General features: G+C 40.7%; 1 protein-coding gene across 8 annotated transcripts in view; it reads left to right on the forward strand.

Annotated features, from left to right (window-relative positions):
* KALRN (kalirin RhoGEF kinase) overlaps positions 1–25,308 on the forward strand; it is a 459,777-nt gene that overhangs the window by 182,489 nt on the left and 251,980 nt on the right. For all 8 annotated transcript variants that reach the window (XM_054277949.1, XM_054277952.1, XM_054277950.1 and 5 more), the window contains exons 4-5: positions 5,164–5,356; positions 8,937–9,449. In XM_054277949.1, the coding sequence (XP_054133924.1) occupies positions 5,164–5,356; positions 8,937–9,449 (706 nt within the window). The remainder of the gene's footprint in view (positions 1–5,163; positions 5,357–8,936; positions 9,450–25,308) is intronic.

The following is a 25,308-nucleotide window of genomic DNA, read 5'->3' on the forward strand; positions in this document are numbered from 1 at the left end:
TCACTGGGGATGTGGGTGACAGCACAGGAGCACATTTCTTAACTGGGATAATAAACAAGGTACCATTTGCTGAGAAGTATCAATTAGAGCAAAGGATTCTAATAAATAATGCTGGTTCAGATGTGCTTGGCAAACAGGTCTACTAAAAATTGCTTTATCTGGTCTTTTAAATGTACTGAAAAGTAAATTATGAATACAGGAGCTGACTGTTTCTATTGACAAGGTGAAATTCAGGCTCAGCGTGGTGATGTGAAACCAAAGAATGAAAGTCTGTAAGTGATGCTGATTATAGACCTTTCTGTCTGGTTTTATTTCCAAGCTGAGTAAATAAACCACATACAAAATGAATAAAAATTTGCAATTAATCAAAAATATTAACACATAAATCACTGAAGTGATCCTTGGTGCATTTTGATATGGAAGCTAGGCAGCAGAGTTAGTAAGTTCTCATATGAAATGAGGCCTTTGGGATAACAGTTTGTGCTTGGAAGCTTTTACATACCTGCTTTTCTCCTCTCCCTCCCCTTTTCCACCCTCAGCTTGGGAACCAATTGGCTGACTACAGCCACATTTATCAAAGGAAGGGTGATCTCAAAAATAATTAATTTCCTGCAGATTTTGCTCCTATGTATTGATGCCTGAAGAGCTACTTGTTATTCTGACAGTGTCTCCTGACAAGGTTATGCTGACCTGCCTTAAAAGAGACCTTGCTCTCCCTGTTAACAAATCATATTTAGAATGAGATGCTGGACATGTCAGATCTGGGCTTTTAGTAGTCCAACGGGAATGCTGAATGTGCTGCTTCATCATTAACTCATGACTGCAAAATGGGAATGGAGATATTCTGTTATTGCAGCTAATCGAGTGCTGAAGCTTCCAAATGCCAGAAGCTTGGGCCAAACCGTAAGGATGAAAAATACACATGATCAATAGGTATCTGAAAGATTAATCAGAAAGCATGAAGTCCTTAAATTCATTTGGTACCCAGTGACCAAGCTCTTGCCAAAGAAAATACAATTTAGAGCGTGCCTGAATTAAAGAGGAAACTTGAGAAAATAGCCTTATGAAAGTACCCTAGAAACCAAAATAGAGGCATTTATTTTTACAAAATTATCACATCTGCTTCTGAGTTTCAATTGTGTGCCTTTTTTTTTTTTTAAATCCAGATCATAAGTACTATTTTCACAAATATTTTTGGGTATTTTTATTAGACTTAGAAGATGGTCTTTGCTTAAAAGCAGTGGAGCAACTGAAATGACTTATCAACGATCAAACAATTTCTGCTCACCATTGCAAATCTAGTCCAGATGAGCACAGCCAAAAGGCTGATGGATTGTCCAAATACCTTGATTTGAGTGTTTTTTCCAGTTTCTGGTCAAATATCAATACCGGAAAAAATTAAGCAGCACAATTAACATTAATTGCCATACTAAAGTGGTTGCTTGTGTGTAATAGATATGTGTATTGATGTGTCATCTTGGGAGCCAGGAATAAGGCATGTCTTGCTTGGGAAATGTGGAGAAAGCTTGATTGCTACTGATGCTTTTCCCGATCAATTGCTAAATTTGGAAGGGTTTGAGTTGTTGCTTTTAAGCAATAAAGTTAATAAGCATGGCTGGTCCATTCAAAAGGAGCCTCACATCATTTCCTCAATCCATGCTGAGGTAACTGAGGAAAAATGACTGACTGTCAGAGATGACAGATTGTCCTAGATTGCCTCACCAGAGTTTATCAGAGCTTCATTATGTCTAGGCCAATTTTTTAGGATGCTGTCAATAGCTGGAAATATTTGGATATTGCAATTATTTTTTTTTTAATAAATTGCCCCACAATTATGTTAGCCTTTTGTGCTTTCACATCCGTGTTCAGTTTTGGTTTTGCAGACCATTATTACTCATTATTTTTAATTCCCTGGATTTGCATTTATGGTTTCCTGAAAAGTAATTTATTGGAATTTATTCCAGGCAGCTGAAGACTGTACTATGAATATATTCAGCTGAAGACCTCCAGCAAGGCAGGCTCCTTAAACAAATACAGCATGGCAAATGGTCCCTGTCCTGAAGAGATTGTACTCTAAATAGTTTTCTTATCTCACAAGTCTTTCTTTGCGATATTAGAATCTGATTAGAATCTGGCTACCTGTTTGTGCGGGGTAAGTGTCTCTAAGGCACCCTCTCTGCAGCAAGCTCTGCAACTGAAAGTAGAAATGATGAGCAGGCGGCTTTCTGTCTTGCAACAGTTTAACCACCATTAAATAATAGCTTTTGACAAGCAGGTTTAGAAATCAGGCGCTAATTTTCTGCAAAAAGTCAGAGCAATGTGGAGTTATCACTGTGCTGGGGGAATCAAATTGTGCAGATGAGACTAAAGACCCACAGATCTTGTACAGGTTAGTACCATTCATCACATTAAAGAAAAAATTTGCAAGCAGAATTACTTCTGCAAGAATGTCATCAACACTCTTGAAATAGAGTTGGATTTTCTCCAAATGATAAATACTGTCCATTTGTATGTTTCCTGCACTACAATTGAAAAGGGGCATCCACCTTTGCACTTTTATATTTCATACAGGAGTTTACATGCCTATGTGATTAATGAAGTAGGAAAATTGTCTTTATAATAAAGAGCATTGTTTGGAGTTTTGTATTATTGGTGTAAGAGTGGTTACCTGTTGATGTGTTTTGAACATAAGAATTCTGTGATTATTCTTCTTCCTTTCCTCCCTTTCCATCCCTCTTTCCCATCAGTTTCATACTTGAAAATGTACTAAGTTTGTAGGAAATTTGGTCTGGTTACAAGGATTGTGGCTAGAGCTGGTAGTGAATAACTGCTTGTTCCAGGGAAAGAATCAGAAAGCATTCCCAGCCTGGGAATGGTCCTCAGGATCAGTGACCATTCTCCTGTGTCCACCAGAAAAATCTGGGGAATCATTGCCACTTCTTCTTCTACTGAAAACCTGCTGTGAAATCTCCAGAGGCAGGACAGTGGGAGTTTGGGGTGTTTTGGAGCATTTTTTCACACACACACGCTTAGGCATCATGTGCTGATGGGAGTGGGTGGCAGTACTGCCTGCTCCCCGCACTGCTTCTCTGCACCTCACAGGCCTGGAGGGGCTGCAAACCTTCAGCAGACAGACTCCAGCCTGTATTGGCATTTCTTGGTTCCCTACCTGGAGTATCTGTTTTAATGCAGGCTGAACTTCTAGTCATGGTGGTATATAATCAAGGGTGCCAAGGTATCACACTGCCTTTGCTCTACAGCTAGAGTTTGATTTTGCATCTGTTTGTGTCTAAGACTTCAGGTTCATAAACAAAAGACTTCAGTCTTCTAGGGCATTCCTGTTCTGCTTACTGAAACAGGTTTTATCAGTAAGTATTAATTTACTGTTTTACATCAAATTAGATAAGCTGGCAGGTTGGCAGTGGTGAGGGGAGTTGGAATGAAGCTGGTACTGTCTATGCCTTGCTGTGGTTGCAACGGATGGGGGTGGTGTATTTATTTATTTATATCAGAAAAGACAGATTGCACTTACCTGATACTTGTCCTCTCTTGGGGCTCTCCATGTGTCTGTATGGCTCCTGCATCTCTTTGTCAAGTGTTTGAAGAAATCCTTAGGAATATGTGTTCAGTTTTACAGGGATCAGTGATTTGGCAGAAGTTCCTGAAGTATCCTCTAAAGCTTTGCAAGAAGAAAAGGAAAAATAACACAAAAACACAAACCCCTTTCTATTCACTGCTTTCTGATTTGCTTCCTTGTCTCAACTCTTGTTCCAAAAGGCAAGAGGTGGTAGCACCCCCAACAAAGCTTCTTTTACAGCCTTTTTTTTTGGCACTAGTTATGAAAGGATCAGATGTCTGACCTTTCAGCAGCAGGTAAAAGGAGAATAAAAATATCTGTATTCCTGACAGTGTTTGGAAGTGCCTGGTCTCTCCTGTTTTCCTTTGCAGTGGCTATTGTATGCAGTGTGCTCTGGATGTGCCAGTAATATTAAGGCAGAGGACCAAGCTTGTTGTCTCTGAGTGCTCCTGTCTGGCACTATGCTGAGACTGTTCACGTTAGCAAACTCTCAACATACATCCATCCAGTGTGCCTCCTCTGAAGTATATTCCTGTCCTTGTTCCAGCCCAGAAACCTAGTTGTAAGCTTTTTAGAGCTGTTTTATATTGAATATGTAGGAGACGGATCTTATTATCAGAAAGAGTGTTTTAAGAGGGTAAAGAGGTAGAGTGCAGTGAAAATCCTCCTGTGTGTTTGTGCACTGGGAATAATTCTTTGGAGTCTTAACAGTTTTGCAATTTCTACATTATACCCAAACCTCTTTTTCTGAGGATTAATACTACTATGTCCCTTGAAAAGTTATGCTGAAAGCTGCACAGATTTGACTTGACATGTCCTTTTATTCTTTCTCCTCTCTCTTTAAGAGGAAAAAGAAGAGGTGTGTTTGCAAGGGAATGCTGTGGTGTTGTTGGGCTCCATGCATTGCCAGTGACCAGGCCAGAGAGCTGCCTTGGACTTCTGAGAGGGGAGGAGCACAGGGTGGGGGAAAAGTCTGACTGCAGATTGAAAAAGGTCCTGCAGCAGCATTTGGAAGATCAGTTGTGAGGGAAAAGGGCCCCAATGATAACAGTGCACATGCTGAGTCACAAGGACCTTCCTGACAAGGAGTAATTGCAAGGCATTTTTCTGGACATGGCACTTTTCTGGAAGTTAAACTTTTTTAAGAGGCCTCTAAAAATTAAGGCACCCAAATTTAAAAGTAGCTGGTAATGCTAAGGCACAGGACTCTGCTTGTTGACTTTGGCTGGGTTCAATATGTTGAAAGCAGAATCCATTGTATGTACACATAAAGAGCTTCTATACAGATGTATTTGATTCTGTTTCCAATTGTGTGAAAGTATGTATGCTTTTTAGTGAATATTTGAATTACACGTGTTTGGAAAATTAGAGATTAAACTGTAATCTAGACACTTGCATTGCATGTAAATTACATTATAGTCAATTTAATATGACCTTTCTTATAGCCTTTATACTGTACTATCTCTTGTCTTTTATGTTAATCATTCCTTGCTTTGCTCTGAAGCACCAAACACCAGCAAGAAAAGCCAAGTCTCACTGTGGCTGCCCACAATATTAATTATCATGATGTGCTTTTATTCTTGCAGTGAAGATGTTTGCAAACGAGGATTCACTGTTATTATCGATATGCGGGGATCCAAATGGGATTTGATCAAGCCTCTCCTAAAAACCCTTCAAGAAGCCTTTCCTGCTGAGATTCATGTTGCCCTGATTATAAAACCTGATAATTTTTGGCAGAAGCAGAAAACAAACTTCGGCAGTTCCAAGTTCATCTTTGAGGTGAGAGCCGCGTAAAAATGAATTGTAAAGCATCATTTCTGATAAGAACTTTTCTTCAGGTAAAAACCCCCTGTGACTGAAAGCAAAAAATATATCTGAGTGCAGGAGTAGGCTGATGCCCGGGCATCAGGTTGTTTTCTGAGCACACTGTTGAAATGAATTGCATATTTCATCCCAGAAGTTCACATAGTTCATTTTGCTGAGGGTTTTTTTTTTTGGTGATAATGATTTTTGGTGATGTTGCATTAAGTCTTTCCTTTGTTTCTCATAGGAAAAAAAAAAAAAAACCAAAAAACACACAACACTAAATCCATCAAAATACTAAAGATACAGTTTTCTAGATGCAAATGTAGGAGTTTGTTAGTTTACCTCTACCCAACTTTCACTAGCGGTTTTTTTTTTGCTAAAACGTATTTGCTAAATTTTCACCTCTTTCATTTCATTTAGATTTACGTTTCAGGGATAGCAAAACAACTTGTGTGAAGGATAAGGTGCTTCAGGCATGTCCTTTGAGAAGTAACCAGTATATAGCTGCATAATTAAGGTGAATTTTACTAACTTTGTTGTTGATGAAGACAAACCAGCTGTCTTCTCTGTAGCACTTCAGTTCGCTGTGAATATCAGCTTCTTGCCCAAAAAGAAGCTGAAATTCAGGGGCATGAAGTGCTCATAAATCAATCATGGCACACCATGACTTAGTCATTGTGTTGTTTTTTAATAATTCACTGAGAAACACTTATATTGTTGGCTGTTTTACCAATCCATTAATTTCAGAGACACAGAGATTTTGCATCTCTGGAACACAGAAGAGAATTTGGCTATAGCTCTTAACATTTACTTCAATGGAACACTATATTTTAGTATATATTTAAGTTTTGTTGAAGTCAGTGTGATATAAGTGTGTCCTTATTTTCAACCTGTTCTTGCAAGGACCCATGAATTGCTGTGGGGAATTAGATTGGTGTTACTCATTAACACAATTTTCCATTATTATCACATTTTAAGTGCTTGTAAATTTTCACCCCTGTTTCACAAAATCCAGTAAACTCATAAATTTTGCTTTGATTAAATAAGTCTTTGCACTCCTTGGTACCTTTGAGGACAGATAAAATAACAGAGTTCAAGAATGTATTTTTAGAAGATTTGTTTGGTTTCAAAATTAATAAATACCTTGTGGAGGCTTGACATATTTTTATTGTATGGAGTTGTTGTGATGATAGCAGAAAGTAAATTGTGACCAATTTATGCTTCATGTTTACAGCTCTGAGTCTGTATTGTTTAAAAAGCTCTGTATTCATTTGTTGGAATGCATTAAGGGTATTTTCATTTTGTGTGTGTTATCAGTGCCTTTGAGCCTTAGTCTGTCTGCAGGGCTGTTCACATGGGTGTCCAATGGTTCACAAATTTTTGGGCTGGAGGAGGAGAGTCAGTGCTTTCACTGTGTATTGGACCACCTGCAGACACAGAATCACAGAATGGTTTGAGTCCTTCAATTCCATGATTCAAACAAAGATTTCCTAAGCTGTGGTCCACCCTGCAATATACACACCACAATCAAGGAACTTCTATTGAAAGGATTCTTTCAAGGCCAGATTTCTCTTTTGAGCTAAAGGAAGTTTTATGTGTGTGCCAGGGCACTGTGGGACCCTTAGTGGACTGTGATGAGCTGGATTTTGGGGAGTGAGATTCTGGAACAGTGTTTCTGTGCCACAGTCCAGAGTGAAGCATGTACATAGATCTTCACTCAGAGAGAGAAAGAAAAGTGTTTGTTTGATGTATGTGGATTCCAAAGTTTTCTGTCACTTTGAGGAATAGACCAGGCAGCTTATTTAGCATTAATTCAGAGGTGCCTTCAAGACTATTTTCCTTCTCCTGCAGAAGGAGGCTAAACAGTGGACGGCACTTTTAAAATTGATTTCAAAAAGAAGGATGAGCAATGCCTAGGAAACTGTAAGCACCTACCTGCCTCACTAAAACTCTTTTCATTAGGGTTTGAAGAACTATATAAAAAATCAAACCTGAATAAAGAAAATTTCTGCTGAATTTGAGAAATGAAAAGCCTTTCTACTGTCTCATAATGTCAAATTCTCTGCATGATTACAGTAATGTTTCCATTAGCCTGACAGACTGCAGGGGGATGCCCTAGTGTTAGCCATGAAGAGAAGTATTTCCCTGACAGGCAGTTAAACTCTAAACTGAATTATCTTCAAGGTCTCAGTGTCCAGGTCAGGAGGTATAAAAATTTGAAAATGCTCTCAAGTGACATACTTACCGTCCCAATGTTTGTTTGTTCCTCCCACTGTCCTCCCTTTTCCTCAAAACAAGGAATATTGCAAGAGCATTTTAAAATAATCTTTCTCCTGAGTTTAAGTTCGATACAATCTTAATTTTAATACATTGCAGAATGCCTGATATTTTTGGATGGATATAAATTGGAAGAAAAAGCCTATTGTTAACCTTTAACCAGTGGCTAGCCTACTATTTTGGACATAATTTAGGATTATGGTCAGGATTTTAGGTGTTTTTCTTTGTAGATGACTTCTGCAAGAGTGCTGTCATTATTGAGTGCCTCCATTTCTGAAGAGCATAAGCTCTGACATTCTTTAGAGGCCTGATATTTAGGGGATAGATGTGCAGTCACTGATGAAGAGAAAAGCCTTTAAGGGCTGCCAGCTTGGGTGTTAACATGACAGCACTGAAAATCTCTAGTTACATATGAAACCCTATGCTCCTAATTTCGGAAAGAAGTATTTTGTCTTAAACAAATGGGAAAAGCTATCAGTTGCCATGTCCTTAAATCGTAACCTTCTTTCCAGACACCCAGTGCTTTTCTTTATCACCAATTACAGAGTCTGAATGAATTAAAACCATTTCTCATTGATTGTGTATGATTCGTGAGCAGTACTTTCTATTGGCAATAAATTCTAGTTGTTAATACCTCAATGACATTTCACTTTCACATTGATTTTAGCTTAATTACATTAGAAATTGCTAATATGAAAGAGTGGCAAAAAGCCAACTGGAATAATTTGGAATAAGAAACCCAGCTGTTAAGGCAGTTTTGTTAAGGCAGTTTGCAATACCTGCTTCAGTTCACATACCTGAAACTTTTGTTTCTGTGTAGCTGCTAGCTGGGGTGTAACACGAGTAGCAGAGTGCCTGACTTGCCATGTATCCATTTAGTGAACAACCATGTCCAGATATCCAAAAGCTGCAGTAAGAAGTCTTCAGTGTTCAACTGGGCTGATGAAATCTCTGGCAGAAACATTTTCACTACATGTTTTTGATAGTTAGGCCAGATGAAAAATATAGGCATTATTCCAGTATATATCACATCTTTTAACAAGTAAGTAAGTAAGTAAGTAAGTAAGTAACTAACTAACTAACTAACTACCATTAGAAGCAAAGTTTTCTGTCCAATTAATGTATTAAAATTAAACACAGTCCTTGACATCCTTTACAGTGTTCCTTCAGTTATGTATTGATGAGGAAAATACTCACTCCATGCTGTTTACGGGTTGTGCTGTTAATTCTGATTGGATGGTCCCTGATTTAAATGCTGTCCTTTTCCCTTCCTTAGACAAGTATGGTGTCTGTGGAAGGCCTGGCAAAGCTCGTGGATCCTTCTCAACTGACAGATGAGTTTGAAGGGTCCTTGGATTACAACCACGATGAATGGATAGAGCTGCGTGTCTCCTTGGAAGAGTTTTTCAACAGTGCCATCCATCTATTATCGAGGCTGGAGGATCTCCAGGAAATGTTGGCTAGGAAAGAGTTTCCAGTTGACGTTGAGGGCTCAAGAAGGCTGATTGATGAGCACACACAGCTTAAGAAAAAAGTGATTAAAGCTCCTGTGGAAGAACTGGATCGTGAGGGCCAGAGGTTATTACAATGCATAAGATCCAGTGATGGCTTTTCTGGTAGAAACTGCATTCCTGGAAGTGCAGATTTTCAAAGTCTTGTGCCAAAGATCACCAGCCTTTTAGACAAGCTGCATTCCACCCGGCAACACTTGCATCAGATGTGGCATGTCCGCAAGTTGAAACTGGACCAGTGCTTTCAACTCCGGCTTTTTGAGCAAGATGCAGAGAAGGTAGGGAGTAATCTGTTCCTTTTCTCATGCTTTAAACACGACTCTATTGCAAGGGTGACCATTTTTTCGGTAAGCGCTAACATGAAGTGTTCATCACCAGTGTAAATTTCATGTTGCCAGCAGATACACTTCACGTGACTTATAAACCAAATTCCCCCAGCAAAATGTTGTATGTAAGCAGGCATAGTAATATCCCAGAGTAATTTTTCTGTGTTGCTTTTGGTGAAAGTTAATCTGCTTTTCTGTCATATAATCAGTATATTTGGTAGACATTAGCACAAGAATCTGGCTTTTTTTTTCAAGCTTCTTTTACTAAGCTTATGAATATATTTATCTACTTGTCATAGCACCGAAATAAGAATGTTTTTGTGGTTTGATTCACTATGATTATTGTTTGCACTTCTTGGAGTCTGTGGGCAATTTCAAGTATGAGTTTCAGGAAATTTACTTTAGAAAACTACGTAGCACTAAAGCCTTGGCTTTCTTAATGCAGAAGTGCTTGGCACCTTGTTAGGTGATTTTGTGAGAAGTCTTTGTTGGCACAAATAAAATTCCAGGCCACAGAGGTGGGGTATTCTCAGTGGAAGGTACTGAGCTCTCAGATTTGTGTCTATCTAGTCTGTATATCCATCAAAAGCACCAATCTGAATCTTCTCTAGTTAATGTATTACCCAGTTGTTTCACTAATGCGTCTGCCTGGACGGACCCAGGAGGAGTTGCAGAAGAAAAGCAGACTCATGAGCAGGGGGATCTCATGAGGATGGTTTTTTTAATCAGCTACTAGTTAGTGTTATTTTAAAACGTCACTGAGAAGCACATTGCTGAAACAAACTTAATCTTCAGTAGTGCAGAACAAGATACTTGACATTGGTTTTGAATGGATTTACTCAATATTTCTAAGACTTGTTAGGACTGGAAAAGCTCCATCTTTGTATAATCAATCCTCCTGTTGGGAAAACCTTGAATTCAGATGAGTCCCTCTGAAATAAGAGTCACTGCAGAACCACTCAGGGATGCATAAGAGCAGAGTTTTAATTCTAAATGCTACAATAGTAACATTCTCCCTGTTCCTTCTGCATCATATGCTATAAGGAGGACTTTCACTTCTGTTCTTCCCAGCAGTGGCTGTACTTTGGTCAGTGCATCACTTTGGATTTTCAATTTCTTTGGGATTATTCAGATGACCACTGCTTATTAATATAATTTTATAATTTATTAATATTATTATTCAATAATATTATCAGTGAATTATTATTATTTAGGAAGTATTTATTAAAACTAATAATGTTAAAAGCTGAAAGGCCCTCAGATCAGTTCAAGTTCAAGTTTGAGAAGTCCTTGTTGCCAAGCGCTCTTCTGTGGCATTGAAGGAAGTCTCCAGGGAGTTTCCTTTCTACCTCCTGCAAAGGCATGAAAGGATGGTGTGATATAAGTCTAGGCAATGCAACAGCAAAGCTCTTTGCATGTGTTATTCTGAGATTGATATGTGTAAGGTCTAGGCAAGTCAGAAAATACATGAAACTTCTGAGATGAAGGAAGAAGCAGTGAGAATGTGATTTCTGCCTTTGTAAAACAGGCTGTCTTGAGAAATTCCAGTTTGACAAAACCAGGATTCTGCTCTTCTCTTCTTTATTTGCCTCACATTAACTAAATACACAATCAGCTTCTCCCTGCTCAGGCTCTGCTTGCCTTTTCTTGACTTCTACATTTTCTTAAAGAATATAAAATATTTTCTTGTTTTATATTCCCTAATCCATGCTTTTAATCTTCTCAGTTTTTGAGTCCCTAAAATTCTTCCTGGAAGGGTTTCAGACCCTTTAACATCACATTTCACATGTGTAGACTGATGTAAAACATTGATGTGCTTTTCCTCTGGAGCTCCCTTTCTCAGGCCTCTTTGATGTAGTCTCACCATCTCAGACTGGAAAGTACTTTTTTCATAAAATGTCCAGAGCTAAATCCAGCCTGAGTGCTGTCTCCACTGTAGAAATAGCCACCAATGTGTCTGTGTACTGAATTTTAGAGTTTTCTGGGACCTTTATTTTCTCAGTTGCATTCTACTCAGGTATGTTAGCAGAGCCCAGTTACTCTTCATCTCCTGGAGGGAGACACAGCTCTTTTTGTATAGCCTGGACATGTAATTTAGTTATAATCAAATGACAACTCTAATAACCTGTGAAAGCTCAAACTCCAAGATAAAATTCTGGACATAAACAAGGTTTCAGGGTCTTTTAAAATATCTCTCTATATTCATTGGATGATATTTCAGGAAACCTGTTCTAAAATGGACAAGGACTTTCATTTTCTGGACATCTCTGATTTCAAAAATTTCAGGCGTCCTCATTGCCTGAAAAGTTCATAAAAATGGGATGGGGGGGGGGGGAAGATACACAAGGACTAAAACACACAGTATTTTAAGGAAGGTTACTTTTTGAAACCTTTGGTATTGCAGTACCCCAGATTTTAAAAGCAAATCATTTCACTTTCTTCCTCCTAGAGATCCCCTGTATTAGAACATTTAGAAATAGCAGACACTGCCTGGACACACAAAATATTTAAATTATAGGCATTACAACTTACAGAAGTCTGTATAGTTGTGTGCTGAATAACTCATATTATTGCCAAAATAAACAGAAGGGGTGGCAGTCAGAGCCTGGGCTTCTCCCGCTCAAATCAGTGAGAGAGAGCAGGGCTTTCTGTAGAGAAATTTTGTCCCCATTCAGGCCTTTAGGGTTTTACTTTCCTGTGCTGGGGCCAAGGGAAAGGAAAAGTGGGGCTATCACATAGGCACACGCAGTGCAGTGAGATTGAATCTCCAGATGGAGACTGGAAGCTCCTTGAAGCTCAAGTCAGCAGGCAGATCAGCCATGTGGGGAGCTTTGGCAGAGGGGTGTGAGGAAATTCACATGCTGTGCAGTGCTGACTGTAATGATCTGCTGATAAATAACACATTTCAGCTGCTGGCGAAGCCCTGACCCTCACCGTTCAACAAATTTATTCCTCACCAGCTAATGGAGAAATACATATGTACAGATATATATAATTTTGAAACTAGAACTGAGGCTTTACTGTGTTTTACTGGGTAACAGGGAAAATATTTTTAGTCACCAGTAACGTTAAAAAATGCATCCCAGCCTAAATTGAATATTGTTTGAAACAAAAACCCCACAATCAACGTAGATCCAAGTATTGGAACTATCTGAGAAATGATAATTGGTTGGTGGAAATCCGGACAGGGAGAAGAATTCAGGAAAGAGTCCACATGTTTTACACTTGAATAAATACCAAAAAAAGACAAAAAATTATACTTACACTCTGTACTTTCCAGCTTTTCTGGAAATCATTTGTAACTGGCACCCAATTTGACTTTTGTAGGAATTTCCACATCATTTTCTGTTGGTTCCACACCAATTTTACTACCCCAACATGGATGTGAATGAAAACCATCTATCATGATGTAATCAATGTTGTCCATGTTAAGTATAAACAGTACAGTCACCAGCTGGACTGAGCTGAGGGTCTGCACTGTAAGCTGCTCACAGCAGACAGAGGAGCTGCTCTAACACTGTGGGGGTCAGCCCCAACAGGAGGCAGAGGGGGCTTGGCATGTTCTCTCTGTCCTCACCTCCCCTTCTGCTTCCTGACTTCCCACACAGTCCACTACACAAAGCAGAACTCCAAAAGAAGGAGTTAGAAATGCCACAAGTGAATTTCATTGGAAGCTTGCGGTGGAAGAAACATTTTATTTGGATCAGGCCAGCTTTGTAGAAAGTCTAGTGGCAAACCACAGGCCACATCTAGTCTTCAAGGAGCAGTGAAGTAGCAGGCTTACAGTTAAAACCATCAGCCCCGTGTAAACCAAGGCTTCCCTTTGAAAAACACAGCTCTGCCAGTGATTTTCCCTGTGGAGCAGGCAATGGGAAGCTGTCCAGGCTGCTGGGGCTGCCCTGGTGCTGCTGCTCTGCAGGGAGAGGGAGCAGAAAGTGTGCATAACTTGCAGCTCCTGCTCCACAGCAGCTGTAGCTCCCATTTCCCAGGTGATGTGACCAGCCTGGAACAACAGAAAGAGTTCAGTGAATGGAAGAGTGATGGGAATGTGATTAGCAATGCAAAGTTCATAGAGAGGAGACAGGTTTGGAGGGGAGTATAAGCAAATGGTGAAGAGGAATAGGGTGCAGTAACAGCTGCAGCAGTTCTCCTGCGTCCTGCTCCCTGTGCAAGTGTGGGCAGTGAGACCATGGCACTGAGCAGACACTGCCATCTTCCCTTCTCACACCCACCTCTGGCCCCTTCCTCAGGCAGGTCTACTTGAATAAGGGAACTGATGTGTTATTCTACTGAGAGGGTGCTATTAAACTCAGGCCCCATGGAGTGAAATAAATAATGTGACATTTGGTTTCTCAAGGAAGAAAGTCACAGATATGTCAGCTGTACTCAACTCCTGTCCAGTGTACAGTTGCAATTCCTAATGAAAGTATTGGGAAGACTCCTATTAATTGCCAGCAGAAGCACATTATACCAATTAACTGAAGGTATACCCATTCTGAAGTGCCAGATGAAATTTAGGAGTTCCTAATTTAGAACATCATTTAACAACAGGCAGAGTTAGTCTAGAAACATACAGAGAAGCTCTAGCTCAACAGCAAAGTCAGTGAGAGAGAGGAATATCCAAGAATAAATAATCCAAGTATTTGAACCGTGCTCATACTGGTTTTGGAGTGTTACACCTGCCAAGGGTTCATGTTCCTCAGAAGGAAGGAATGTTCTGCAAGCTACTCTTTGTCTAAAAAGATGCAAGATGGCTTTGGTGGATAATAGAATGCAAAATGTGGAAATGCACTATGTGATTTAGGTGGGAAAAAATGGCTTTAAAGAGGAAACATTGATATCTTGATGTTTGAGAGAAAGGAAACTATCAGTACATTTGTGATTATATGACATCCACTTGAACTGTTTTGTACATTACTTCCCCACACTGCATTTGAAAATTCTGATGCTGTATGTTCTGTAATAAAATGCATTACAAAACTGATGATATGATCCTTCTTGCTAATAGGAGGCAGATTATTTTATTACAGTCCATTAAGTAGAGCAATTGTAGCTGCCCTTTTAGTCAAGGGAAGCATTTCCTAGAAATGGGTCCTAGCTGACTTTCTGGAAAAGCAGTAGAAGAAAGATTAAAAACCAACTTTACTTCCTTTTACATTCCACATCACCTTTTTGTCTTTTAGCAGTGTCAAAAGACCCTTGAAGTGATGCATAAAGCAAATGTATTGAGTTTTCCTTTTTGCAACACGTCTTATTAACCCTTAAGGACTTGCATAATTCCACCAGGCACAGCACCTGGGACAGGCTTCTCTGACTGAGATAAAATCCACTTAGTGAAGGACCATTTCCTTTCTCTTCTTTCACTGCTGGAAGCACTTGGTTTCTTTGATCTGTGCTGTGTGCCATATATACAATCACCTCAAAGACTTCATGTGAATTATTGGCTTACAATTACTGTGAGAGAGATGTGTCCCAGGGAGTGAGAATGGGAAGCCAATGAGGAGAGTTCTGAGAAGGTGGCAGAGGAGCCTTTCATATGTGAAATGAATAAAAAATGAAGGAGTTCTGGGGAGGTGGTTAATTAGAGCTGGGGAGGAGGCAGGAAGCACGTTAAGAGGGGACAGAACCACAGTCAAGATTAATAATGAGAGCACATCTGAAGTACATATGCCCTATGTGCTCTTTGACTATGAAGGGATTTGTTACTGAATGAATAGTATTTAGCAGTTAACAGTAATAATCATACGGGCATAATAATAATGGATTAGACATGGATTTTTGTATAGGATTTAGATTTCATTTAAGTTGCGTGAGCACTGAATTGGTGTGCAGAACTCAGCACGCTCTGGATTTTCCATTTAAGTACTTAGAGCATGAATATCAGAACAGCACAGTGAGTGAGCATTGCAATAAGGAGCTTTCCTGGAGATTCTGAGCACGGGGGATGTTGTTAGACCTGAGGTAAGCTCCGTAGGACTTCTGCCATGAAAGGATTCAATAAGCTTGGTGTCTTCTGCAGAGGTATTTGACTGAGGGTCTAAGTGAGACTCATTTAAGCATATTTCTGTCATCCTTAGCCTATTTCAAATGTCTTTGCAGAGAAAGGATAGGGCCTTGGGGTACAGATACTGCCGGGGAATACTGGCTGTCATGTTTTTGAACATCCACGTGTTTGCAGAGGGCTTTATAAGAAGAGTGACCAAGAATTTACTGCTAAGCAAAAATGAAATCGCTTACCTGTAATTCCAGAAAAAGAGGTTCTCAGAGTTGTTGGTGGTACCTTCCCTTCTCAGCCCAAAGCAACTGCTTCTCCCTTCAGGTGAAACAATTCAGTTTCAGATTAGCTTTAGCTGTAACCCTGATCTAGTTGCATTTGATGCTCGAGGTCTCCCTTTTTGTCTGCTAAAAAGACAGAGGCCTGGTTTTGTAAAGCAGGAAGAGTTTCAGCTGCTCTTGAAATCTGTGAGGGACTCGAGGTCTCTGTCAGAGCTCCCCCTGAGTGAGCTGGAGCACTGTGGCATTCCCTGGTCCCAGCTGCTGGCTCTGGCTCCAGCCCTGCTAGTGGCACGGTCAGCCATGGCCACCCACTTATGGTAAGGGGACCATGGCTCCATCTGTCCATGCTGGTGTCCCCATCCCAGGATTCCAGTTATGTTAGTTCACATCTGCAACCTTTGCCAGGGCTTGCAATAGTCCTGATATGTAAATAACCAGCTTTGAAACCAATTCCTGACACAAATGGTTCTTATTTTTATTATATAATAAATATATAGATCTCTGCATTTATGGATCTGGAATAGACATTGCTCAAGAGTCTTTGAATTTAGACAAAGTACTTTGTCTTTTTTCATGCAATGGACTCTTGAACAGAGCACGTAGTGTCTGTTCTCTCCTGAAACCTTGTTTCCAAATCTGGCATCTTCTCTCCCATGCTGCCAATGACAAATGCTTTATTTTATAATCTGAAGTTTCCCTTAGCATATGGTGCCTTTTTTTGCTATACAGATTCTCACTAGACAACTGTTCATAAAATCATGCTTGGGATGGCAGTGTTGGGAAGAAAAGTCAGCTATCAGCTGAAATAAGCTGCCATGTGGATAGAAGGTCATCATGTCATCCCATGCTTTGTACTTAAGCCCTGAAACTAAAACAGCAGAGGGCAGGCCCCATATTCAGCATGAAGTGTTTGCTCTGGCACATAATTTCTAACACAGGCAGAACACAGAAAATAAGTGCAGATAGGTTCCTAAAATGTTGGATTGGCAGACACCATTTTACAGTATCAGATCGTAAATTGTTGGAAAGATGATTACATAGATGATATGGAAAGGAGGCTTGAATTGAGGCTGAGCTGGTGTATAAACAATAAATACTTGAGTGTGTGTTTGTATGATATCTAGCACAGTGAGGTCCTGAATCTGACTGGGATATTGGTTGTTTCCAACAAAGAAATGCAGATGTTCCGTTGAGAATGGCCCTTGGAGATGTAAGGGTATGAAAACATTCATATGGAACACATATGTATACCCACAGAGGATTTGGGTTGCTTTGGCACATACTGGGAATATTCTGCTTCACTTAAGCTGTTTTGAGCAATAACTCTTCTGATAGCATCAATCAAGGACAGACAAAAGACCCACACGGGAAGTGCATATCAAAGGGGGAAGCTGTACATATATTCTTAAAAATCTGTGTATTTCCCCAGATGAACCTATGCCAGCTCTAATCACTTGCATTTAATTACTTCACACTTCCTAGAACAAAGAAGGCTCTAATAAACAGGTGAGAATTGAAAGCATGTAGCAATAACTCTATTGTAGCAGGTTTTAATTAGCTTTCAGTGTTTATTCAAATGTGTTATTTATCATGTTTTTTTCTGTAGCATTTTTAAATAATTGAATTTTTGCTACTGAGTGCTGCTCCTGCTTTGTCTTGAAGCACCTCAGTACTCGTTGTCATAGGTAAGCCACTATGAGGTGTTCTAATGCAGCTGGATAAACAGTACAATGTTCTGAATGTATCTTTACTGATATTTTTTGAAACCTCAGTGCTGGCATAACAGGTTCATGAATGATCCGTATTACTTGGATTTACCTGGTCTCAGAATTTTTTTTTTTTAAACAAACCAAATAAAAGAACAAAGTTTGCCTAGCAGCAGAAAAAACATTATGACAAGGGGTGGTTGTGCATAGAGCATGTGTTGACAGCTCGTTGTGATGCTGTCAGCGTAGATATCATGTGCTAAAGAGATTTCATAGTGGAATCTGCACCTTCCCTTTTGGAAGGCTCCGAGAGTGGCAGCTAAACTGTGTCAAATCTGCCATTTCCATCACCTAGCCAAGGGCACCAAAGAATCCTTGGGGAACTGTGGGGGCAAACCTTTAGCATCTATAACAATAAATTACTTGCAATCCCCTTCATCTTTAAGAGAAGGATAAATCCTGTCTAGCCTGCATCTCTCAGTTCAGAACCTGCATGCTGGCACTTGCTGTCTTTGCAGGCTGCAGTTCTGAATGAAAGATGCTGACGTCTGCTCTCTTTAATCGGAAGTCACTTTCTGACAGGTAGCTAATGCCATCCCCAATTTGTTGCTCCCAATGTAAAGTGAAGAGTTGTCGGAGCGGGAAGTGATCCTGGTGGGCTCTGTGGGAAGCGTTCATTACTTTGACCACTGCTGGTCACGCTTAATAAGATCCTGTTCTTGGTACCTGTAGGGAAAAAAAAATACTAGATTTTTGCAAGATCAGGAGATCATTAGGGATGTTTCTAACTTTCCTCAAAGCAGAAACAGAGCTTATTTCTGCTAATTGGACTGCAAAAGAAAAAAGTCTTCATTATTAGCGATGCTCCAAAGGAGCTTGCAGCTTCTCCAACATGTCAGGCCTGCTACTTTCCTATTTATCAGTCAAGACCAGGGGGGTCTTCTCTTGTGTGCCAATAGCATTGTGAACGTTTGCTTTTCTGTCTTTCCATCCATCAGTAGAAAGGCTGGGGACAAAGCTAATAACCACAGGACAAATTCACAAGTACACACCAAATGCTTTGTGCTGCTCCTACAACTGAAAGCAGCTACAAGCTCCATTTTGCCATCTGGTTTGAGGAAGTGTGGGATTGCCTTGCCTGCTGAGCAGAGCAATGCAGAGATCAGAGTAAATATATATATATCAGAAATTCTCTTCCTTGTGGCTGTGATTCTAGTGGCGAGTATCACCTTCCATTGCTGTAACCGTCACTTCTTTCTCTGTGACAAAAGGGCAGGATGCTTTTGTAGCCTCCTGTTGACATTTCTGTTTCTCCTGCAACAAGTCTGCTGCTGGTTCAACAGCTCTGAGGGTACAAACTTCCTTCCTTAACACTTCCATGACCCAAGTTCAGGCTTCAGAAGCAAAGAACGCAAGAATCTTCTCAAGGCATTTGTACTAATTTTTCAGATGTGGACAGCTGTCCATCAGGAAGGGCAATCTTCTTCCAGACACTGATTTCTGTTGAGCTGGATTGGCACTGGAGCAGCAAAATTAAGTGCAAAGGATGCATAGTTCAAAGCTAGAAATTGGGAATTAAAAACCACAGGGGTTAACTGCCTTGCCTCCTGTTGCACAGGAAGCCTGTCCTGCAGTGGGAGTCCCGATGTGATGTGTAAAATAAACATCTCAGTGCTTTCCTTCTTTCTCTATTAATTCATTCTGCCCTGTACTGCCAGATCTGGTGAGGTTTTTTTCTTTTATTGGCAGATAAACATGCTGCCTGCACAGCACTTGATCGTTTTGATGGGAATGTAAAATCACTAACAATGCCTCACTCCGCTGCTGCAGCTCGGGGTGAGGAAGAGTTGCGTGTTTCCTTCATGCTGAGCGTGCCCTGTAGCACAGTTACTGTCAGGATCTCTATCTTGTCACAGTGACCCCGAGAAAAGTTCGAAAGTCTGTTTTCCCAGCCCGGCACTTGAAGAAGGAGTCAGAGCTCTTCATTTGTCGGTCTCAAGGTTGTTTATTGTATCTTATCTATAAAATTCTTTCTCCTGTCCTGCCGAGGTCCATCCAGCAGGATAGCTCCAGGCACTCTGCCTGCCCCTGGGGCAGTGTTATGTCTTTATACTAAAAACTAGGTACACAATGTTTACAATTACTTTCCAACACCTATCACCTGTGTTAGACAGTGAGCCTCTACTCTGAACCAATCTGTAAGTGCCAACATCACAGCAGAAGATGGAGAAAGGCTGGACACACCCAGTTCCCTCCATCTTGCCTCATGAACCTCCATACCAAAAACCCCAAAATCTACTTTTCCACCCTGTGATAACTTCACTATTATTCTACCTAAATTGTCGTGGCTTGCTGATCTTCATATAAGGTTGGTAATTTGCTCCACGGGTCATAATCAAACCCACAGGTGTTTTGGGCTCCATGCCAGGGTCTCTGAGCCCCCTGGCAGGGTCCTGGCCATCCTGGGGAGCCAAAGGGATGTCCTGGGTTCCCACAAGTTACAGCATCTGGGGCCACTCTGTCCCACTGACACTGGGGCATCCAGCACAACTGGTGGCCTCTCAGTGCAGGGGCACAGCCCGAGCCATGGCTCTGTCCCTGCTCTGTCTCCAGGCTCCGCAGCAGCCGCCTCGCTGCCCGTGAGGAAGCGGCTCCGCAGCCGCTGCGGCTGAACTGGAACATGGTGTGCTCTGCTATTTGTAGTTTCCTGCTGCCGACACTGGATACGCAGTTACTATTCCTCCTGCTTCCTCCCCGAACATTAGAATGGGTCCAAAAATAATTGAAGGCAGTATGTTCTGATGGAATATTTTTGCATTTGCAGAAATTTCCTCCTTCTTCCGCTTGCCAATTTTGATAGGGAGCATTTTGAGACTGTTTCAGTGTCTCCGACTTGGCACCGCTGGGAGGCACAGGAACGCTCCCCTGATCAGTATGGCACAAAAATCAGTTTGGGCACCTGAATACAGACTTAAAACTCATTTTTAAGGATGACTATGGCATATTTTAATCACAAAGTTCTTTAACTAATGAAGATGAGAAGACCCAAATGCTCTAGAGGGTAACAAAGCCCACACATCTAGGCAAAGATGAGAAAGCTGGGTTATTTTAAACTTATTGCTTTGATCCTCAAAAAGGTTAGGTGGCAAGAGACTAGCTGTCAGGAAATAATGTAATTAAGCTGTACATGAGGTTCACAGACTTATTGTGCAGCATCTTTCAGATGTAGCGATGTGATTATTTCTAAATTAATGTCTTCCTAGCCTGGCTAAAATGCTTTCAATGGCCCACACTTGGCAGCGCTTGGGGTCTGAAAAGTGTGTCTTAAATTACCATTTATATCTATTTATAGAGAGCAGATAAAGGTGGGTGTACAGCTGAGAGGTTGTCTTCTCTGGAGCTGCTGAGGGTTGAAGAGGAAAATCCAGGAGCATGGTCTGTGGATAGCTTCCAGAAGTGTCAGTGTAATTTTAAACCAGGTGGCTCTCACTTTTCTTCTTACAAATCATGCACATTACAGAGAATGTAATTCAGAAATATTTTCTTGAACCCTCATGTCTTGCAAGACCTCTCTGTATTATTTGGCACCAGAGTACTGGATGTCTCATGTCCTGCACAGGTGCTGAAGAGGTGTCACAGACAAAACAGTCTTGAATTGAAGAATTTTTCTCCATTTAAAGCTTATGAACACAAACTTCTAATCTTGATTTGGGTGTTGAAAAGAAAAAGCAGGACACACTGCCATAAACACCTACTTTTCACCAGCTTAAATTTCCCTCATTTATGTCTTGGTTTATACCCAGTCCATCAAAAGTTTTTTGGTGGGCTGGTGGGCAGCAGGGCATGTCAGGGATAATATTCACATAAGTTTCTTTTTGCTGCTATTACAGCTATTCTCTGATTCTTATTTTTTTTTTCTGCTGTTGTTCCTTAGAGTTCCTGCTCTGACATGGGCCACTCGTCCCTGAGGTGTGACCCCACAGTGTGTCTCCAGCACAGTGTCCCTCAGCACCCCAGTGTCCCTCAGCTACCCTAATTTTCTTTCCCTGACACTTTATGTCCAGGTGTTCCCTGTCTGATGGATGTCCCTGGCAGCATGGTCAGATGATTCTCCCTGATGGGGCCTCCCCTGGTGCCAAAGCTGGTAGGAAGTGGGTGATGGCAGCTCAGGACCCCCTGAAGGCCACCTTGTGAGATCCAGGGGCACTGCTGAGGGGGCAGTCAGGTGTTTAAAGCTGTGGTTACACCCAGCTGCATCTCTGGACCTCAGACACACATGGGTTTGTTCGAGGAAATGCCACAATTCTGGTACAAACCAGCGAACATCTGTCTGGCTGGTTTGTTCTTAGTGGCAGCTATTTGGAGTCACAGGAATGTTACACATTCAGCCAGGAATAGAACCAGGGTCTATAACAAAGTCACCAAACTCCTACAGCATTTTCAACTCAATGAAAATTTCTTCTGAAAACTGAAAGGACAATCTCCATCTGGGGAGGAAATTTTCATAATTTACACTGTGTTTTCCATTCATATGGCTGTTTTCTGTTTATATCTTTTAGTATTACATCTCCTATCCAACCAATGAATTAATTTCCACCTAGACAGCAAGCAGTTCTCTTTAGATGATCTGTGCCCAGAAAAGGCCATTTCCATTTTAAGGAACAGAGAATCCTTTCCAGGAATGCTGGAAAGTGTTTGATGTTACTAAGTGTGGTGGAAAGGTGCAATATCTAAAAAGCAAGCAAACAATGCAGATGTATAAAAACACACCCAGATGTCATTAGTTGTATTTATATGTTCAGGATCTGTAATTTTGTCCCACCCTCAACAATAAAACTCCTACTTGTCTATTCAATATTGTAGGAATCAGATGCCTTACTTTGTACATGGCTGTGGCTTGATATGTGTCAGGAAAAAAATACACATATCTCTTACTCTGGCATTTAGTGGGAACATTCAGTGTGAGTATGTTGGAAGTGATGCTCTGCTATAAATACAAAGCTATTTGTCACGTCACACATCTCGCTAATTTTCTAGTGGGTTGATAGTTGGGCCCATTGTCTGGAATAATTTAATGTGCTGTAGCCTTACTTACTGTACTCTATGAATCATATACACAGATATTCATAATGGAAAAACTGTGTTCATGCAGCATTGAGGTTTACACAAATACAGCTGTGGGTCTGAATCTTCAGCTGGTGTAAATTGGCCTCGTTGGAATGACACCAATTTATCCTGGCCGTGGACTGCACAGAGCACATGTGAAAGGGAAAGATCTGGCAGAAGGATTGACTTGTCCGTCACCATCTGTAAACATGAGACAAACACAAAAACAAACACAACATTGCATTTAGGCCCTGGCTTAGCAAAGCATTTAGATGTATGCAGAGTTCTATTTTAAAGCTACAAGTGCTTTGATTTAATTAAGGCTGTATTTATAAAGTGGCAACAGGAATTACAGCAGATGGGAGGTTTTTTTATTGAAACAATTTTCATAAAATTTGTTGATAATGAAAAAAAATTAGATGTGCTATCAAAGTTTACTTTAAGTCCAAAAGTTATTCTGGAGCCAGTATTCTCCTACCTGAGCACATCCATTTTCCTGGTGACTGTGGAGGTACCCAGCCTACTGTAAGGGCCCTGTGGGCCCTGCAGGACATTAATGACCAGCCTCACTGCCAGCTTTGCTACAGCCCTGCTCTGCCTGGCTACAGGCCCTGCTGAGCCAGATACTGATCCATCAACTCATTTTGTGGATGACCTGGGACCTCCCTCGTTGCTGTGGACCTGGGGCTGCATCTGAGCCTGGTTACCCTCACTGGGCCTGATCCTGGCCTGCTGGTTGACTTCATAGCTTAAGCTTGGACTTGTCTTGTCACCAGAACTTGTACAATGTCTTCTTGCTTAAGTCTTGTTGCTGTCAGTTGTAAACCTCAGGTGCTGTGGGACAGGCTCTGGTTAATGAGCCCCTTGTTCTACCTGCTGAGTCTTTATTTCTGGCTCCTGATCCCTTTGGGACCAGCTTGCCTGGACAGCCCGCATCAGTGCTCTCTTCTGCTGAATTTAGCTCAGGGACTTGACTGGAGGGATTTTTCTGTATTCCAGGCAGAAGTCCTGATTCTTTAGACTGTTGGCATTTCCCATGTGCTCCTTCACAGAGGTGTTGCACTTCTGCTGACCTTTCCCAGACGTTTTGGTGACCTAGACATATGGCTGGTTCCAATTAAACTGTAGTTTTGATTCTAGTCTGGAGACATTGGGGGAGTTTCTTGAATGCCTCTTATAAACTTAGCTCACATGCAAATTTTTCCTGGATCATGCCCTTGCATGTCAGTAGACTGTGTGTGTACCACAAATCTGTTACCCAGTATTCTTTTTGTTCAAATGCTGGCTAAATTCAATTGTAAAAGATGTGAGAAATATGCCTTGATTTTTTTAATTGAGTTGTTGAGAATACTTGAACTCCCTTAATGAGATAGGAATAGACCTTGTAGCTGGAAACTTTGTAAACCTCAAGAGAGGGACTCTGGCAGTTACTGTTGTGTGTGTGTTACTGTTTATATTGTGGAAATATATAAAAATGAACTTGCTTAGCTGTACATGCTCTGAGAGTGGAACTTTCCACTTTCTGTTGTAGATTATTCAGTTTAACACTGGCTGGACAGTTTTGAAAATACAAAATGCACATGGACTCTTAAATGGACCTCTCTTTAATAAGAAATGCTTACCTCTAGCATTTCCCAACCTGTGAATCATGGATATTAAGTTCCTTAGTGGTTGGTAAAGGTATTTGATAAAACAGATTTATTCTTTGAAGACCTTAAGTGGCTATAGTGATTGCCTTGAAAAAAATTATGGGGTCTACAGATTGGAAAAGACTGGAAAGCACTGATCTGAAAGGGATTTCACCTGGCATATAATTACTGATCTACCCTCTCCACAACTACAGGCAGGACATTCTTTTAGATTAACATTTTTTGTCTCTTTGTTAGCAGCATATGGGTGCATATTGAGAGAATGCATTTATGACTACCTGGATTTCAAAACCCTGTCTTGTCTTTTCCCTAAGTGCTCTTGAACTTGCTTTTATTCAGAACATCATCTGAGTTGTGCTTGTCAGAGCAAATCACATAAACACTACTGGTCTTTGTCAGTATTTGTGCAGGGAACTACCAAGAGAAAAGATAGTGAGGCAAAGCAGAAGGTACTGACGTTGATCCAGCAGCTGTTGCTCTCCCATTTTTCTGTCTCCTTTTCTAGAACTGATGCCAGAAGCACTGCACAAGTTATCCTAAATGATGTCAGCTGGAGTATTTCCAAAAAAGAAATAAAATCAACATTTCAAAAAGTCCTTAGGGTTAGTCCTTAAAATCTCAGTTGGGATTGAAAAATACCCATGAACTAAAACAAGTGCAGAGAAAGACTGTGTATCTTAAGAAGCTTCAAAAGAGCTGGGCTGTAGTAAAGCAAACAGCAGAAGAGACAATGACTCCACCTGGTCCACACTGGAAAAAGTTCAACACCTGGAGGACTTTTTTAACTTGTAGGGAAATGTTGACCTAAGAGAAAATGTGTATAGACTGGATATGAGCCTTGTGTAGATCAGAGAGTATGTGAAGAGCTCAGTAACAGGAGCAGAAAGTTTTTGGAGTTGCTTATCATAGGAGGAGCTGGGCTGTAGCACTTCACTAGCTTTCAGGTGGAGCTTCATCCCTTTATGAGAGAAAATTTTATCCTGTGGTTGGCTGCCAAAAGCAGTGATTGGACTTGATCTGAATGTCCCTTTGGAACTGTTTTCTTTATATGTACCCTATATTGTTCCTCAAGAT

This window comes from Melozone crissalis, unplaced genomic scaffold (genome assembly GCF_028551555.1).
Source record: "Melozone crissalis strain CALT ecotype California unplaced genomic scaffold, PUWL_Pcris_2 ptg000023l_1, whole genome shotgun sequence".
NCBI classification, from domain to species: Eukaryota; Metazoa; Chordata; class Aves; order Passeriformes; family Passerellidae; genus Melozone; species Melozone crissalis.